Raw genomic sequence first — 20,413 nt, 5'->3', positions numbered from 1 at the left:
GAGAAATGAAATTAAGGAAGTAGTTTGTGTTGAACAAATTTAGTTTGTCTAGCTCATTTCTTAGCCTTTTAATTTCAAATAATATTTTTAATGACAATTCATAATTTTCTATAAATTGAAAGTAAAGGAAAATCCATTTCTATTTCCCATTTCACTTGTTTTTCCCGATACTTTATCACACTTTTTTGCTACAGTGGTGACCCCAGATTTGTTTAAAAGACTCTTAGTGTTTTAATTGAAGTATAAAATCCAAATTTAAAAAATTTTGGTACAGTTCAACACATTTCCGGGGAAATCTCCATAGCAGTTTTTAGGACTATATAACGCGCGCTTTTTGGTTTCCTTCGTGTATCCACCCTGGCTAAGTTCATGAAAATATTTCGAGATTGCCATAACAATTCACAGTTTTTAACAATATGGTTGCATGTAATCATTTTAACTAATTGTTTCTCTAGTTATTTTTTACCTGACCAAAATGATATTTTAAAATAATGACACGAAGTTGACTGCCACACCAGCGGCCGTAACCATGGCAGTTGACGCGACTGCAGTCACTGTTTCGGAGATTAAATAAATTAACAATGATGTGTATTTCTCGAGGAGAAGAACTAATTAATTTTCCACCTTTATCATGCAACTGAGTTTTAAATGCCGTTAGTACAATTTCTATTTTTCCGTTTAGTTGATGACCCTGCTTTTTCATATGATTTCACTTTATATTGACACTTGCACTTGGTCACGGAGCGTTGCCAGTATGCTTATAATTACGAACAGCCCTGCGTACCGTTCTATTGCTTAACGAAATAAAGTCGCACTTTTCTAATGGAGTTTTTATTTTAATCGCAAACTTCACTAACTGTAATATCATCATTACATCGCGTAAAAGGGACTAATATGCTCAAATAAAATACACATATGGTCTCGAACGTATGTCAATAGTAAACATTATATACGCTATTTTTTTCTGAGCTCTCCAATTTCAATCAGTTATACCATTTTTATGACAATTTTGAGCTTATCTTGTATGATATTTGTAGATTGTACTGAGCAACTGTAAATGCTAACTATCCTAGGATATAATGTATACATGGCACACAACGTTTTTATTTTATTTTTGTAGGGTATAAGTTAATCTCAAAAATTGGCGAAGGATCTTTTGCTGATGTTTTGAAATGCCAGGAGTCAAAAACAGGAACATTTTATGCTTGCAAGAGACTTAAGAAAATATATCTAAGGTAATTTATGAAACTTTTCGTTCTTACACACCAGTTAATTGCTCGCGAAACTTACTTCCTTCTTACCATGTAAACATATTAAACCAAATCTTGTAATGCTGTGCCTAATTTTTTTGAAAGGATACTATTATAGTTCTTATCATGAATGAAAGGAAAGCTGGTGTGAATGAAATCCTTTCTAGAAAAGGGATCCTCTATGTTCATACTTATTGCCTCATGGAGGCAATTTGTGTGAACATTTTTAATGAAATCATGTTCAGAAATGAATTTAGCATGAAACAAGTGAGTATTTTGCTACATAAGTGAAACAGTGACAATAACAAGTTCTGCAATGGATGTAAACTATTAAATAAATAAAAATAAAGTTGTAATTGTTATACAAAATTAGCACAAACCTTTAATTTCTCCATGTGTAGCATGGCAGGTTATATTTAAGTGGGTATAAGGGAAAATATCAAAATGGAATAGTATTTTGCATTAAGTCACATTTAATCAATGCTAGGCTAACGATTTTTATACTATTTAATTTTTAAGCATGTATCATGAATTGCATTGACATGGATTTTCAGGAATTCAGCATTTGCGCAAATTAACTGAGTAGCTCGAGGTTTAAATTCAGTTACCAAGTTTTATGTTTTTCTATAAATGATACTTTTGATACCCATATCCTTCCTATCTCATTATAAATGTATGACTTATATCACAAAACTTTCTCCTTAAATGTATTATGTTTGCCCTGAAGTTGCTTCCTGTAATTGTTTCTTTCTTTTGAAATATTCAAATCCTGTATGGATTATTTTACAACACTTACTTGGCATATTTTTCATGGTTTACTGAAAATATGTCAAGGGTATATGAGTAAATTAATTTCATGAAAAGTATTTATATGGATCTAGTTTTTATTTCTGTTACTTCAATTTGTATCCCATCTCCTGAGGATGGTATCCCTTCCAACGGGAAAATCTATTCTCCTTCTAATGTTGTTTGTACAAATGTTCACTTCAAAATAAATACTCCTTATTTTTTCAGCTCTAAGCAGATGCTGGACATTCCAGAGATCGTAGCATTGCAAAAAATGGGTTACCACATGAATCTACTTCATCTGATCGAGACAGCTTAGTAAGCAAAAATTTAACTAAAAAATTATCTATTAAGTTAAAGTTTCACTTTTTTCTTTTTATTGTCATACTGGAGGCATAATCCTGAGTGAATTTTACCTATATAAACTCCTGTGATAGGAATTGGGTTGGTAAAGTTGTTAGGTTTCCTACTCTTAGGGCCTAGGTTAAAATCCAACTAGTGGCAGAATATTTCATTAGTGTCCCAACTACTATAGGGGTCGAAATACACATGAGGAGAGCAGTTCAAATAGAGTACACTGTCAGTCAGATGGGACATTAAACTCTAGGCCCTTGGACAGCTTTCATTAAGAGGAGGCTAATTTCAATACCAGATTTCTAGTCCCTTTTTCAATTCCCCAAAATTCCTAGCTCTACCAAGGTAAACATCAATATCCAATAGTGTAATTGACCTCAGTAATTACTGTCCTCAGCCAGCAACTACGGCTACATTAACTTATATTTCTCTCTTATTAATATAGGCACTCATATTTTGTGCATGTTGTAATTATTGCTATAATTTCTTTAATATATAAACTTGATATTTTCATTGTTTGAAGTAGGTGAAGTCAAAAAAAGGTTACAATACTTTGTTTCAGAAAATGTACTACTTTTACCTTAGAAGTTACATTATTATAATTTTTTATTTAAATTTTGATTAAATTATAATTTTAGATCACTCGCTGATTATAAATTATGCCATGCATACCTGTTGCGAGAGAAACAGACAGGATTTGGCAGAACTCTGGTTCAGAGGTTAAGAAGAGGTGGTTTAGTTGTCGGAAGAGGCCTTTATGGGGTTGCAAAAATATTAATACCTATGCAAGCACCAGGTTTTGTAAAAAATTTTTAACCTCATGTAACATGAAGATAAAGCCTGCCTTATTGGGATTTTTAAAATTATAATTGTAAAATATCAAAGAAATTAGGGAATAATTATTGGATTCTACTTAGACAGTAAAGGTGATAGGAGGGTAAATATTATTGAAGTAATTTGGTAAGTCATAACCATTGTTTCTTGGGAATTATCTAAGATTCTGGAATCATAGACAATGCGTAGAAAATTAATTATTGGGAAGCCAAACCAAGTTATACTGCTGCCCAGGTAAATAAAGGATACTATTTGCTCTAGTTTCCATCCTTGAATTGTGGCATTGCCCTCAGCTTCTTTCTTCCACACCTAAGAATTTTTGTTTTCTTCTTGTTGATGCTCATATTATTTTCCCAAAGTACTTAGTCCATAGTACTCAGACTTGCTTTCTAACACTAAAACACAAAATTGAAAAGCCAGCTTCAGTTTTCACTGACTTTTTCTTTCCCCGACCATTTTTGCTTGCATCAATTTCATTCTTGAGCAACATAGCACCAGAATATCTTGCTTCAAACCCTATTCATATTGGGATAAAATACCAACATGTACTGTAAATGTTTACTAATAAAACATTTTCATAAAATTAGATTGCAATAATGGCATACTGAAACCACTGTTAAACTTTGTCAACATTTCTTTTAAATTAGCACTAAAAGAGTTTTAATGCATAGAGCCTATTCAATTGGCTAATCTCTTTGTTCAGAGTTAGTTCTTCTTAGCCGCAATGTACCTCATGATGTCCTTTACTTTTTACCCTTTCAGTGAGCCTAATCCAGGATATATCATGATGGTATTTGAGCTTTGTGATATGAGCTTATATGATCTTATGAAGACTAGAAAAAGGTAAGTGAGACTCATCATTGATGTATATATTTGGGATCACTGCCTAATTTTGCATATATTGTATTAGCATAATCTAAATAAAATTACCCTCTACGTCACTTTTTTCATTCACAACCATCTTTTCTTGACATCATTATGATTTAATAATCTCAAATTCATTAGAAATGAAAGAGGTTGTAACCCTGGATCTGATCATTTCTAGTGTCAAATTATTATGATTTATGAATATTATTGCAATGTGAATGAAAATGTTAATGCACCTGCGGACCCAACTACATATTTCTAATTCCTTCTGTGCTCATTTTGATGAAATAGATAAAATTTTAAATTTTTATTCCTTTTGATGCACCATATTTAGTCTGAAAAGTAGTTAACTCATAATTTGCCTTTCTACAGGTTGTGTGATATAGCACCAAATATAATCACATGATTCATGTAATTACAGATTTAGAAATACTCTTATTTGCCAACCTTGCGATTAAAAATCACAATTACCAAGAACCAAAAGTTCAAGTTTGCCATGATAGTAATATAATATATTTTAAGAATTCATTAGCTATAGGACATGGAACATATCAATTGTCAGGAGAATACATTAAATTTGTTATGTAAACACCAGAAGCAAATATACAGGAAGTAACACAGTTACAATTTTATCAAATATAGATGAAGGAATTTCACGGAGTAAAAATCACTTGCCTTGAATGGAGTGTGAACCTCGATCCCTCGATGCCTGACCGAATGCTTTAGCCAGTGTCCTCTGACTCTGGGAATTTCTAAGAGTGTTGAAGGAACAAGGTGTGATACAGTACTATATTTACAATGTTAAGAAGCAATAATTTTTGCATGAAAAATTCCTTTATCTTGGTGAACTTCAGCAGATGACTCAATTAAAGTAAATATTGTATATTTGTGGGTCGTAGTAGTCCAGAGGTAGAGAGCTGGACTTCTGACTGGGGGGGGCAGTGGGGGGGGGAGAGGGTTGATTCCCAGGAAAGCCTATCTGGGCACCTGCAGCTCCACTCAAGCTATGTGATTTTTTAGGTACCAGATCTTCCTGGGAAAGCATAGCTGAAACAGGGAAAGGAACTAGCCCCCCTACCCTGTGTGAATTTCTCAAGCTGTCGAGCTTTGTACTGGGTGACTCATCACCTACTAAACAGACCTTAGGGTTGATTACTGTGTTTATGATTTAATATCAAAACAAGGTTGTAGGCAAGTAGTATTGATGACTGTTCTGATGCCATTAATGCATTGGTAAGGGTTTTCCGTATGCCTAGATTGAGTAATGATGGATTCAGAGAAAATTTTCTTTTTGCAGTTAGGAGTAATTTTATGCTTCCCTGCAAATTAAGCTGCATTAAATCAATGCAAAACGCAATGCTATCCAATATACCTGGGGAAAAATTATTTAAATTCTCAACTGACAAGATTCTGAAGCTAGTTCAAAGAGACTAAACTTCAAATTTTGTCTGATAGATCACATTAAAATGATGCAATAATGATAAGAAAGGCCTGAGTAACAAATATTGCTGTTGATTTTGGAAGTTGGAAGCTTGGAGATGACACAGTCAATAAGGATTTCATTGTGGAATGTAATCAAAGTTGCTTAATTGTTGATTAAAGATAGGTTGATGAATGAAAATTAGGGAGTAAACAAAATCTTATTGGGAGTCTCTTAGAGAAAATTGTTGCAAAGATCTTTCACCACCAGTCAATGTAATTTTTATTTGACGTTTTGTCAAAAAGTGTTATACAGAATGTGTAAAATATTCCATAAAACCTCCATTTGATGGATGATATATTCACAAAATGGCAACAGAAATACCATTTGCATTTACAATAGCACCAAAACACTGAAAAACTTATTCAGTAGAATAGTTTAAGATGAGAGTACTCACTTTCACGCTAGCACAAGAGTATATTACAAAAACAACGCATTTGATATGATTTTGACTAAGAGAGGGAATTAGGTTGAATCTTTAAACATTGAAAGTCCATATTTCACCATTGGATAGCCAGTGTTCTAACATGACAACCACATTAAAATCAAACTCTTTAAGAAACAATTGTCCCTGTAGGAAGAATATAAGCCTTCAGAATAACATGAAATCTGTTTATAAAGGTAAATAACTAATTATGTGTGTTACATACTCATACTGCATCAATAAATGTGAATTTAAGAGCTTTTTTATCATTGTTGATTTCTTACACTATGCAACTACTTCTTTTACATGATTTATTTGTTTCACGAGTCCCACCTATGGAGTAGGCACCATGTTAACCAAGTGGCTTATCAGGATTCCATTATCGGGATAGGCCATTGGTGTGTTCAGGCAGAAAAATAATTACCTAACTATATTTTCTTTACAGTGTCAGTTTTTTTCACTTGAATGAATCTGTTTTAGAATGTGGAATTTTATTATATTGGAAATTACCTGACACAATATTCTCACAATATGTGGACCACTGAGGTTACACTAAGGAGTCATTAGCTTACATGGACGATATTGCCTTCAAAGTGGCATAATATACATAGGCATTTGAGGGTGTATTGCAAATTCACCCCTTAAGAAGTTATAAAAATGATATCCTGTACTATTAATCTGAACAAAACAGTGGACAATTTTATAAATAAAACATATTTTTTGTCACAACAGAGGTGTACCAGAAAATCAAGCCCGTGATTTTACATACCAAATACTACGTGGAATAGAATTTATTCACAATAGTGGAATTTTTCATCGAGACATTAAACCAGAAAATATTCTCCTAAAGGTGAATTAAGGTGAAATATTGTAACTTTCTATTTTAGTGGCTATGGATTCATAACTAAGTCCTTAACAGTTTGATAGCTGGCAATGACTGTGTATTTGTACCTTGAATGTTTGGATATTTATGAATGACTTATTTCCTTCTGAACTCATCCAGCATGAAAAAATTGAGACAAACAATTGTAACACATATTGCTTGATGATTTTTTTTCTTCATCGTAACCAATATGTAATTTTGTAAATATGTATTTATGCATACATATTTTTCATTTAGAGGTAGAAAATGACTTTCCTTTTAAATGAACATACCTGTAAATTTGGCTGAGCAACTTGGATACAACTCATAAAACATGATATGCTTTATAGTTTTGTATGAGTCAGCAAATACACTGGTTTTTAGGGTTTAATGTCAGCAAAGCACATAATGATCAAGATTGCTACATTTTAAATAAATGTTGCCATTAAAGGGAAATATAGTGAAGATTGCAGACTTGGGCTCAGTCCGTGGTATTCACAGCAATCCTCCATACACAGAGTACATATCAACAAGATGGTATCGTTCTCCAGAATGTCTTCTTACAACAGGATACTATGGACCAAAGATGGATGTTTGGGCAGTTGGCTGTGTCTTTTATGAACTCTTAACGTAAGTTTTTCATGAAAAGGATAAATCATGCCAAATTTGATACATACTTACCTGGTTTTGATCAATTATTTTATAATACCAATTTGATGTTGACAGTAGATTATTATAGTAGTAATAGTAATTAGGGGAGATGACTGACAGCTGAGGCCATCTGCAAAATTATTGCAACCATTAGTTAGATATCTTCTAGATACTCAAAAAGACTGTTGTCAGATTCTCAAAACACTAGGCAATGATTGTAATAATGCTCTAGTTTACTTTTCTATCTTCATTTCTTATCAAAAGGAGACAACAGTTTGAATGACATATAAAATTTCACTGAAGACTTTCTATTAAATATTTTAACATGGCTTGTAGTAATTGGAAATTCTGCAGTTTAGAGCAGTGCAGAAGAGAATCTGATAACTGCAAAAAACAAGGACCCAGGTGACTGATTTAAGAGTGATTGTGTCAAGTTATCTCTTTGACTAAGGGCCAAATTAAGTAAGAACTATCTAGACTTATCTGACAGTGTGGAACTTCTCTTTTACTTTGGGGTACATGGAACTCAATATTTAATTGAAGTTTGTCCTAATATGGACTCTCTTTCAGGAGCACACAATAGCACATATGGATAGATAGATTTATATTCCACCGATAGATTATAAACAAATACATCACATTTTGTGAGGTCTATAGACTTTAATGATTACAAATCAGGGGATGACTGCACTCCCAATACAGCCATATAGAAAAGAAAGGGTGAGGTCCATCAACTCAGTGCCTGCAATGGGGGTGGTTACAAACAGGACTTGGATGAATACTTCAAAGATAACCACAATAGGGATTGCCAGCAAGTGAGCCAAACTTAGGTAGTTAAATTTGGTGTTGTATAGAGAGATAAAGCAAACCATAGTGGAGGTGCATATGTAAGTCAACTCACCAAGAAAACTCAGTCTATAATAAATCAAAGAAGAGTAGATGTGAAGTACAAAGGTAGAAGAATCATGATGAGCCTGGACAACGAGGAAATAGCATTGGTGAGATTTGGTGAACATCAAGAGGGATTGTCAACTCTGCTCAATTTAACCCTTTTGGTTTAGTGGAATATCTAGAAAGGATTAGGGGAAGTAAGAAAAAAAATTGAAAGAATAGAAAGTGATAATTCATGGAAAAATGGGATATGCTATGCCTTGCAGATATTATCGAGGCATTGGATGAATATTAAGGAAATATGATGATCACTCTAAACAAGATTCAAGCCTCTCTTGTTACGAGGTACAGTGCAAGTATAAATACAGTGAATATAAAAGCCCTTGTGGTGAGTAAACAAGACAACCAGGCTACTTGAACGTTAGAAGATGAGTAGCTGTAGAATCTGGAATCTTTTGTACTTCTTGGTGGTAGAATAATATTAAATGGCTGATCAAGAAGAAAACTGGTAAGTCATACTAATCAAGCAAAACTAGTTTTTAACAACAAGCAGAGACTCTTCTCCTGCAATGCTATCATTATACATATCAAGAAGCATATCATGAAAATATTCATGTGGAGTATGTTTGTGCATGAAAGTGAGATATGGATACAGGGTGATGGAGAGAAAGAGGATTTAGACTTTTGAGATGTGATGCCACCAAAAATATTGAATATTCCTGGGTGTGAAGAGTGACCAATGAGGAAGAGTTGAATTGAAACCATATCTGTCGGACATCAAGGAGGAGAAAGGCACATATATATAGACCCAGCATGTTATGAAGGATAAAGAAATTAATGTACTCTTGGAGGCAAACGTGTAGGGGCAGCCCTGGATGGAAATATATCAACCAGATCATGAAAGACACAGGCACTCCAAGTAACATTCACTCACAAGGCTTCCAAAATAATCACAAAGCCTGGAGAACAAAAAAATATATTGGCAAACAATCCTAGGATTGAAAACATGAGCTAAAGAATGCAAGCCCAGGTAGCATATTATTGACTGTTGAAAGGTGTTTACACCAATGCATAAATAACATTATTACTGAAATTTAGGCCATATTTGTCATATTATCTGGTTTCATGATGAATGAAAATTTTAATCATTTTACAATCCAAGTAAATAATTTATTTTTAATTTTGAAATTGTTTCATTTTTAATTGTCGAGATCCCTTAATATTACTAATACAATGTACATCTTACATTAGCTTAATTCAGACCTGCAAGCCTTGGTAGCGCCTAAGAAACAAGATCTTAAATGGTTATAGTTGGTTTATTTAATTCAAAATACCGTCATTTAGGGATATAATAAAATGTTTCACGTTCAGGCAATGAATTTCGCCAGTCCTATTCAATAATAGCCAGACTAACAGAGTCATTTTCATGAAGCATCATTTGACATCAATTAGGATAAAAATTGATGTACTGAAGCATGCATATCATCGGGTAGATCATTATATAGCTCTACCTGATGCCAGAACCTTGGCATTCAGGTATGAATGAAGATTATTTTTCACAGACATATACATATCATAACTTCTATATAATAGATTCCTATGCCAGTATTTAATGAAAAACCAACTTTGATCATATTAGTTCCAGTTTTTGTTACTTGAAGCTTTAGTTCCTGAGCTTAGATCCCTCACTACATGCGTCAGGATAAAACTACTTGGATTTATGATGATGGACTTTCCTTTATGCAACCATCAGCTTTAGTTTCTTCAAATAATTCTGTAGTGATGTTTCTAAAAGACACTACCAATGCCTTTTTGCATAGAAATATGTAGGCATTACAGCAAATATTATATAGATCTGTAATATTTATATTTATTTTCTATTCATTCAATTTTGTATTACTGTCATTTTATTATTTAGTCCTTATAATTGGTATTTTTAAATGTATTATTCTACATGCCCTGCATTAATCAAATCATGTTTTTCACAATAATTTGGCAAACATAAGACATTTAAATTTTTGTTTTAATTTGTAGGTTAAAGCCATTATTTCCAGGTGCCAATGAAATGGATCAAATATCTCGAATTCATTCCCTTATTGGCATTCCAAGTACAAGGACAATGGAAAAATTTCGAAAATAGTAAGTATCATTTATGCTATACCACAAACTGAGTCACAAAACCTATAGTAAAAGGACTTTGTACTTTTCCATACTACAGTTTTTTGTGGAAAAGTCCAAAGTCTTTTTAGAATGGATTTTGCATATTTCCACGAAGTGAAGCCTGAAAAAGTAGATTATGAGTCACAAAAATTAAATTGGAATTCATTAAATATAGTCACCTACATTTGGTTTAAGGTGTGGTGATGATTTAAGCACCTTATCTCTCCCTTATTGATAATAATTCAGAAACAACCACTCCATAATTTACTTCAGGAAAAAGTAAATTAACAAGTCAAGCTATTTTAACCCCTCTGTGCGGTTCTCAGTACATGGTACGTCGCAGTAGGCCATATCATTTGCGGATTGACGTACGCCGTACATCCTGCTCCACTCTCTGGATTTTGAATTTTTTTCTGCATTGCCATAAAAATATTTTTCTCCTAAATCTTCGCCTAAGAAATAAGATTCAAGAATCATAACATGAATTTATGTAATTTAGCAACCCTGAAATTAGAATTGCAAGCATTTTTGAGATGTTTAATTTTTCAATAATATGCGGACTAATTTGTGAGAAATTCAGCATCCAGGCAAGGTTTAAAATGACCTACAAAAATGTGGACATACAGTAAAAGCAAACCGATGGTGTTTGGAAGGGATCTGACACCCTAATGATTAAGTGTTAGTGCATCTTAATGCTATAGGAAATAAGTTGTTTATAAACAATAAATGTAAAGCATTATAGTAAGGTTCAAAAAACAAAGTTAAATAATCTTAACTGTATAAATTATTTCCTCTTCAATTCTCCACACAGTAAATCTTACAACTATGAATGGGCTCTATCATTGGGGAAGATGAAAAGTGAAGTAAAGAATAGGAGTGACCACTGGGGTTGTGGTTTTTATGTTAACAGACCTCGAGAAAATATTACCTCCACATCTCTACCTTCTTTCCACCAACATCTTCAAGGATCATTTGGCCATTTAAAATTATTTACAATGCTAACTAGAATAAGTGAGGACGGAAGAGATGTGCTAAAACAAATGCTGCTATATGACCCTGATTTACGATCAAGTGCTCACCGTGCTCTTGAGCATCGATACTTCAATGTGCACAGGTAAACTTTTATTTAAATTACTCATTTTCCTTAATCCTCTCTGTTTTATTAGTTTTCCATTTATATGTTATTTCTTTTAACATAAATATGTACCTACTATTACTGTTCTAATATTCATAGTTGAGTTCTGCCATTAATAATTATAGAAAGTTATACAGGAGAATTGCAGTCTGTGAAAGAATATATGATGTATTGATTGTGAGATGATTTTACGCTTTCACAATTCCCCATTATTTTTCAGATAATAGAAAACTCTTATTGCCAATATAATTGATCACAAATTGTTCGGATATATTTACAGGTCATCACTATGAAATTTTAGCCCTGAATTGCATAGATTAATATTAAGAAAAATAAACTATCTAATATCATGATTTCATTCATTTTAATCATAATGAATTTAAATGAAGAATCAAAAGAAAAATGGGAGAAAACAGTGCCGGTGGAGACCAAAGGGATCAGTAGTTCAGGATTGATTTATTCACTTCATGGAAAAAAGTACTGAGATTCACTTGTCAGATGTAATTTTAGAGAGGATCTGTGAACTGACTACTAAGAATGAAGAGCTTTCAAATGTAATCATGAATTAAATATTTAGATCATATGCACAAAGAGAGAGCACAAGACATAGATAGTTCAGACATTCCTAGCCAACAGCCAGGTCTGGCTCTACTATTAAGCTAGTACTTCCAATTGCTTTGTTATTTTAACTCTAACTTTGGGTTTGGATTTCATATGAAAATAAAATATCAGAGTGTATACAGCATTGAATAATTTGGTGAATCGAAAAATTTATAACCAATGAATATAGGTTTGTACTCACGCACAACTAGTTTCAACGCTCAAGCGTCATCATCTGGTACAAATTAATCAAGTCTTAGTCCATTTATATACCATTCATGAGGGAGAGGAGGGGTGGGTGAGAGAGGGTGGAGAAGGAGAGGAAAGAAAGTGGGGTTGCGATCGGCATTGATGGGGGAGAGGGGTGTTAAGTGTCAGGAGAGGTGATTGGTTGGTTCACAGTAGGGTGGGGGGTTTATTGAGTCGTTCTGTGAAGGAAAGGGGTACTTCCAGGATTGGGGAGAGGTATTCAAACAATAAATTGTTAACCAAATGACCCGTTTTTAAATTCTTCCTGATTTCCAGCTCTTCCCACTTGTCCATCCTCATTCCTTTTTCCATCTGGTGTAAGAGGTCCGGGTTGAAATCACTCCCATGATTTTCTTCCCATTGATGCTTGGCAAAGTGTGATTGCTTGAGGTCACAGTTTCTGAAACAGCGTTTGTGTTCCTCCGCCCGTGTTTTTAATGATCTCCCCATTTGACCTATATATATAGCACTATAGTCCTTGCAAGTTAACTTATTAATGCCTCTTCCTAGGGAGAAATTTCGAATAGCTTTTTACAATACAAATAACTTGAAATCATTCTTGAATACTACAAAAGACAAAATATGTACACAAAATAAAAGTGGCATTTATAAGTTAACTTGCAAGGACTGTAGTGCTATATATATAGGTGAAACGGGGAGATCATTAAAAACAGGGGTGGAGGAACACAAATGCTGCTTCTGAAACTGTGACCTCAAGCAATCACTTCACCAAGTATCTATGGGAAGAAAATCATGGGAGTGATTTCAACCCGGAACTCTTACACCATATGGAAAAAGGAATGAGGATGGATTTTCATAATGAACATATTTTGAATGCTTGTATGTATAATATCTATTATCTACCATTGCTTGAATTTTAATTTTTTTCTATTTGGATTGGTTTTCTTTATTTCAAGGGTGCATGAAACAACACCTAGGAATTACCATTGCTGCTCTGAAGTATCACGTACCAAAAAAAGTCAAAGTGGAAGCAATTCCAAAAATGGAAGTACAGTAAGTATTCAAAAGACTCTATGGGCTAAATATTTGCCTAAATACACATTTTCTAAAGCATAGTATGAACTTCTGATAATTTATTAAATTAAGTATGTTTTGGTAATCAAGTACTTTGAACCATCTCTTTGCCCATGATATAGGTTTGAGCAAAGAGTTAGAAAAAATAATTTACTTTCAATTATGATACAAATACATATTATAATACAAATTTTAAGGCTTATCAATGGAATTCTCTATTATGAGAAGTCTTGGTAAAAAAACAAACCCGAATGATACTATATGTCACAATCAGTCATTAATTTTCCATAATTTTTCCATGCAAAGGAAAACGTAAATGTTAGGAGAATGTAATGTTGTCAGTTATCAGAACTCTTATTATTTCCCAAATTATAACAATGTATTATTATGCATCAATTATTCCATTGGATTTTTACAGGAATCTTTACCAAGAAAATATTACTTGAAACCTGCTGCAATAGCTGATACAAAAGCAGTTGGAAAACAATTAAATAAAGCAAACAAAAAGGAAGAGGTGCATCACATGCACAATCATAATAATTCATTCTACCTGCCAATGTTACCGGCAAAATACAGAGAACAACATAATACTGATACCAGCAACTGTAAAGGAATTGGAAAATATAATTTTGGTGGTGACCAGAATTCTAATGAGATGGTATTTAAGATTCTTGAATCAATAAGATAAGATATTATTCAAACAGCATCAACGCCTTATCTAAATTGAAATTTTCAAACATTTCCCCATTCAATATGTAAAAAAAAGGGCAAACAGATGCTCAATTTGCATTTTGATAACATTTACAATAACATAGATTGAAAAACTTTTCTCAGATAAGAACAATCATAATGTTAAAAGTTACAGTTTGGCAAATGTCAAAATCATTTGCAGTTAATTTGTAGGTTGCCAAAAGACTCTGCTAAAGATGTTAAAGTGTTCAAAAATTAAAAACATTTGGCTCTAGAGCTGCTAGTACACCGTTGTTATAAATGTAAAATGTTCATCCACATTTTACCCATGGAGATGACTTCGCCTCTGTTCTTGCCTACTTTTGAGCCACTTGTGGCAATAAAATGATCATGGCATCCCAGAATTGCTATCTGCAATGATATTTAAATACATGGGTACTACATGTAATACTGATAGTGTTGCCTTAGTTTGAAATAAAATGAATTTTAAAATACAGAGGCTTATAAGTAACTAAAATGAAAAATATATTTGTCAGGAGAATTTGGAAATTTTCTAATAAGCATATTCTTTGTAACAACTACTTGATTTTAATCATTGTCAAATATAAACTTCAATGAAAGATAATGTAATTAAACATTTTTGGCATCATGACAGGTAGCCGTCAGGTTCAAATTAAACAAGTGAAGAAAATTTTAATTAATGGAAAAGGCTGTTTTAAAAAGTTGATCTGAGACAAGGGTGTGTACTCATGGCAAAATCATTTGCTTTGATTTTTTTATACGAAAGGCTTAGTTAGGAAAGTTTTAGTTTAGAAATTTTGTTAGGAAAATGAAAAACTTAATTTTGAATCCAATTAATACCGTAAAAGTACATTTGACTGATTGTTTTTGAGTTTTAAACTTATAAAATACTAATTAGTGCAATAATGACAACCTGCTGCAAAATCAATAGATAGATACTCAATTATATATACCAAAACTTTCTTGCCACCTAATACCAAGTGGCTAGAGTTCACTCATTCCATATTTATTCCTATTCAGGAAAAAAAGCTCATGTAATACAATTTTTTCAAATTAATAAATATTTTTAAATCCTTTCCTCTGTTTTATGATAAAAGGGATGGAGTTCTTTCTACAGATAGTATTATTGTTTGAGGAGTATTATAATTTGATGCAGTTTTCTGATGTGGAATAGTTTATGCGTGTGCCATTACCCTTTTATTTTGGATTACACCTTCAAGTGTTTCTAATTATTAGTTCTTATTACAAAAGAAAATTATGACCAAGAATCAACAAGGAAGAGCAGAAAATCAGGCTAAAAAATTCACCCTACCTAAAATTAATGTTGAAGTTGACTGCCTGGAAAAAAGCCATGATTTCAAGAAATTAAAATCAGATAAAGTATTGGGAAGTTGGAGCAAGCCTAAAAAGAACCCCACAGAAAGAAACCAATTTAAATGCTCATCTGGGGTGCATAATGCCAGCAAAAATATCATACTCCCCAAGGCTAATGCTCTAATGAACCCCAGGCATGCTGTACCTAGATGTGCTCTTCCAGATATTAACAAAAGAATCAATCGAGTAGACACAAGGTATGCAACTTATGTACATATTTCTTTTGTATTGCATATCAGTCAGTGCATTTTTTTTAATACACGGAAACAAAAATAGAAGTTATCCTAGGTTTTACTCAAGTCATACACTTAAGTGTATATTTCTCTATATATTTAATTAAATTATATTTTTAACAAATTATATTGATTTGTTATGACCAAGTTGTTGAGCCATTAGAAACCTTTTTTGGCTGAAGTTCAAGTACATTGGATTTTGTATAATTTAAACAATTGACTAAATACTTAGTATATTTATTCTTGGCTGTTAATACAGAAATTCAACTTAAGGAAACAACTATTCACTGCACAATTAATAGAATGCAAGAAAAAATTGTTATTAAGGAACACCAGGTGATTAAAATGCGGTTTTTGTAGCCTCATGGATGTGTGCATTAATGTACACCAAGATGGTACTTGCGAACAAACACACACAATTAAACTCACACGTATTCCACCGAAAAGTTGAATTACGTGTTTCGTTTGCATGCGTTTTTGTTTGCTATTGCTAACTTGGTGTACATTATAAATATATATATACACCAAAAAGACATTATAAACCACTTCACTGGTTTGGGAAACTTACTGCAAGTTCATTTGATATCCCCCACCTCTCTTGTACTTGCACCTCTTTTGGCATTGCAGAAGTAAGCAATATGAATTTATGCCATATAGCAAAGATTTTAAAAATAAAAATATGAACAACATTCTTGAATTAAATCATTAATACGAGGGCTGTCAAGAAAGTTACTCATGTTTCCGCCTAGCATGGTGGTGGATAAGGCTAGAGCCATCAACTCGGTGTTTAAATGTCCCTTCACTCAGTGTGCATCCTGCCATGGTAGTGTGAAGACTGGTTTTTCTACTTCGCTCATTGCAAACCATTAAAATTAGTACTGCAATAGAAAATCCTATGAGTTGTCAGCAAGGGCTGCCCAGAAGTAACTTACGTTTTGAAATAAAATATGAACATAGAGGCAAGAAAAAGTTTTATTATATACATTTGAAAGGAAAATTCTTGAACTACTTTTCTGCATAGTCACCAATAAAATTGAGGCATTTATCATCACCATACACAAAATTTTCATTTCTGTCTCTGAAGAAATCTGCCCCTTACATTTTCACAACTTGCTTACATCAGCATGCAATTCTGCATTCATGTCAAAGCGCTGTGTTGCAAGAGAGAGCGAGAGATCCGTAATCATAAATTGGCAACTTTCAATAATTTTTACGCTGATTTTCACCATCAGTTCATCTGTCACAAGGCTCGGTCATGGTTCACTGCGGTCCTTGCAGTGAACATTACCTCACATTGGTGCAGCCAGTTTTAACTGATTTACACCACTGCCTCACTCATTATTCTGTCTCCATACACTTCAGAAAGTTGTCTGTGAATTTCAATTGGCTCATGGCTTTTTGCCTGTAAAAACCTAACCACAGATCAAACTTCACAATGTGGCAATTGCTATTGCACAACAAAATTTAACAGTTCGCAGTGAGAAAAGTAGAAAAACCATGGTCTGCTCACAACCACAGCAGGATATAACTGAGTGTAGGGACATTTAGCCACCAAGATGGTGGCTCTGGCCCTATCCACCGGAATTCTAGGCAGAAACGGAGGTTACATTCTGGTCAGCCCTAATATTATTGGAAATAAACATAATGGAGTGAAAATTGGTGGTACTCACCAGTCATCTGGATTTAAAAAAACATTCAGTATTGAACATAAACCCATGGAACAATTTCAGAGTGTAAAAATCATTCACCTTGACCGAATGCTAATGATTTTTGCACTCTGAAATTGTTGCATTGAAATGCATATTAGCAGATAACTCCGTTAAAAGTTACTGTTGCGGCATCTCTGGCAGTTTCTTGGAATAAACGCATGGAGCTCAAACATTCACATATAAGGTGCAGGTGATTTTTTAAACTATAATTTTGGAAAAAGCTGACTTAAAGTTCTGTCATACCCATTTACCAGCACTCGTAACTTCTTTGCCTAAGCAAATTTCATGAAACTCAAAATATTTCCAATTAAGCTAATCTTCCACAAGGATATACGATCTTTCCAAAATAAATTAAATAAACAATAGAAATCATATCGAATTATTACAGCATGTAATCAATAGTGCTTAGATGCCGCTGCCATCTCAATTACTGTAGTGAACAATTAATCAATGTATCAAACTGATGTGGTTCACGGGACAGTATGCACATCAAATCTTAAAATCAAAAGTATAATAATCTTTTAAATATAGAAGTTCGTCACTGGTATTTTTAATAAACTTTCACACCTTTCATTTCAGTGGTCTTGGCCATCATGTAACAAAATCAACAAGGATGTTACCCAAACTTTCTTGAGGTGAAAGAATGAATATATTTACTTCCAAGAATGTACAGACTTTTCCAGTTTCGACCAAAGGAGCAAGATTTTATAGTATTGTCTTTTGATAATACAAATAATTAATGTTTATGATTTTATGGCTTAATGAAACCTTTATCAGGGTTACTGCAATGCTTGATTGGTTCATAATTTTCCAAAAAGAAATTAAAAAATTTACCTGGGACAAATACCAACTCTAATAATACCTATTTGCAACTTGTTTACTTCAATCCATTTGCACAGCTTGTTTGAGAATAATTTCCGTTTTTCAGCTATACATATAAATGTCTGCATAATAGAAGGTAAGGAAGGGCTGCTGATTGGGCTTTAATATTCGTTATTCATACCCAATCCAAACAAGATCACTGATACTATTATTATAGCCTACTCTCTCCCCAGTGCAACAGCCAAACATGCTGCTTCTGCTTTTGATACAATAATATCTCACCAGCAACTTGAAATCTGCACCATATATAGTCTGTTGAGGGGCTTTTTAACCTCACCATCCCTAAATTTCAATGTCTTTCTATGACTGTACCAGGCCCGTTGGTCAGTTTTATATACATACAATGATCATAGTTAGAAAATGTTTAATTCATCACACTTTAGTATTTTAATTTTGTTTTAAAATAAAAAAACACCAGCACACATTTTTCATTGATAAGACTATAATTTACAGATAAATTTCAACTAGTAATTATCAAATTTAAAAAGTTCATGTCTCAAAATTACAAATCTCAGTAACTAGTTCTTACCATGCCATGTACTTAAAATAGCAGTATTACAATACTAATCAGTTAAATTTCATTGGATATCCATAAGAATATATTAAATCATACTTTTAACTATTATTACAGGACTATTTGAGAATTATGCTCCTAAATTTTTTTCCAGGCAGTCATTCTGGGTATATTTTCCAAAAGTAATTATTCTTGCTGGCCACAACTACATGAGCTTAAAATAATGCTTTGGCTTAACAGGGCTAATGGCAGATTCATTCCATGACATTATGGGAGTCTATCTCAAAATGTTTTAAGAAAGTGAACACATTCTCTGTGTAATTTCACTGAAACATTCACAGGTTTACAATTTCACTTCTGAAATATCCTTTTCGCGTAGGCCTGTGTATGTACATATATTTATTTTAGTGTTTATTATATTGGTAGATAAATAGCTAACATGCACTCAGTGAGCTTAACAAGTGAACAGCCTCCTAGAATAGTACTTAAATTTTTGTCTTGTTATTCAAGCATTTGGTCAAAATGAGATGTACACTTTGAATGTTACAGAATATTCATTGACACATTTAAGATCCAAATCTAAGATACGTTTTCTCAGAATTCTTGGTAAACAAATGAAGATGATACAAATGTCATGATACTTGACTTCAAATTCCATGATTTAGATTGTTCGCATTGACTAAATAATAGCAGGAAATATTTTCAATTAGTCCAATGTCAATTATGTAAAATTGACACCTACATCTTTATTTTTAAATGTAGATAGAAATGGCTGACTGGAGATAGCAATAATTCCAATGTCAATTGGACATTATTCATCATCAATTTATCAGCAATTCTTTCTCCTTTTTGTACGTCCTCCATTGCTTGATTACCATACATGTGAGCATAATAATAATTTGATTTTACTGGAAGATGCAGCAAGTTCAAAATATATATACGCAAATGAAGTATTAGTGGAACTTCACTGAGGCATGTTTGATGTTAAACTTACCTTTTTTGAGTTCTCATTATAAATTACTACTATTAGTTCAAAGGGATGTAGAATCATATAATTCACTTAGGTAACATCTCATTAAGGTCTTTTAAAATGTTTTGATGCCAGTTTCTCACATGGGACTGCACCGAAGGCTTATTTGAAATCGAATTATAGTGTAACCAAGTAACTTACATATTATGCATGTATTTGAACATTCTAAAAATTTACATTCTTTATTGAAAATAATGTACCCCCCAAGCCTTCAAAATTCATTAACTATCATGTTTCAGGAACTCAAACTAACGTTTTTTATCTTTCCAGGCTCATAAAAACACCAGTATTGCAGATTTGAGAAATACTACAACAATTACACCACCTGATATCAAACTATACTAAAGTACATGCTCATGATGCAAGTCAAATAAAAAAATCA

General features: G+C 32.9%; 1 protein-coding gene across 2 annotated transcripts; it reads left to right on the top strand.

Annotated features, from left to right (window-relative positions):
• The first annotated feature begins 211 nt into the window (after positions 1-211).
• LOC139700051 (MAPK/MAK/MRK overlapping kinase-like) lies at positions 212-20,392 on the top strand. Of its 2 annotated transcripts, XM_071598520.1 has the most exons (12): positions 212-653; positions 1,121-1,235; positions 2,265-2,354; positions 3,987-4,067; positions 6,728-6,845; positions 7,309-7,487; positions 10,434-10,538; positions 11,371-11,673; positions 13,461-13,557; positions 13,997-14,236; positions 15,541-15,860; positions 18,185-18,464. In XM_071598520.1, the coding sequence occupies exons 1-12, from the start codon at positions 632-634 to the stop codon at positions 18,237-18,239; spliced, it is 1,725 nt and encodes a 574-aa protein (XP_071454621.1). In that variant the 5' UTR covers positions 212-631; the 3' UTR covers positions 18,240-18,464. The 2 variants fall into 2 exon arrangements, with proteins under 2 accessions (XP_071454621.1, XP_071454622.1); XM_071598521.1 differs by lacking the exons at positions 15,541-15,860; positions 18,185-18,464 and adding an exon at positions 20,302-20,392.
• Positions 20,393-20,413: the final 21 nt, after the last annotated feature.

Source organism: Hetaerina americana, unplaced genomic scaffold, assembly GCF_022747635.1.
Source record: "Hetaerina americana unplaced genomic scaffold, ioHetAmer1.1.p SCAF_10, whole genome shotgun sequence".
Classification (NCBI taxonomy): domain Eukaryota; kingdom Metazoa; phylum Arthropoda; class Insecta; order Odonata; family Calopterygidae; genus Hetaerina; species Hetaerina americana.
The sequence above is the reverse complement of the archived record's forward strand: the minus strand, read 5'-3'. Positions and strand labels throughout refer to the sequence as shown.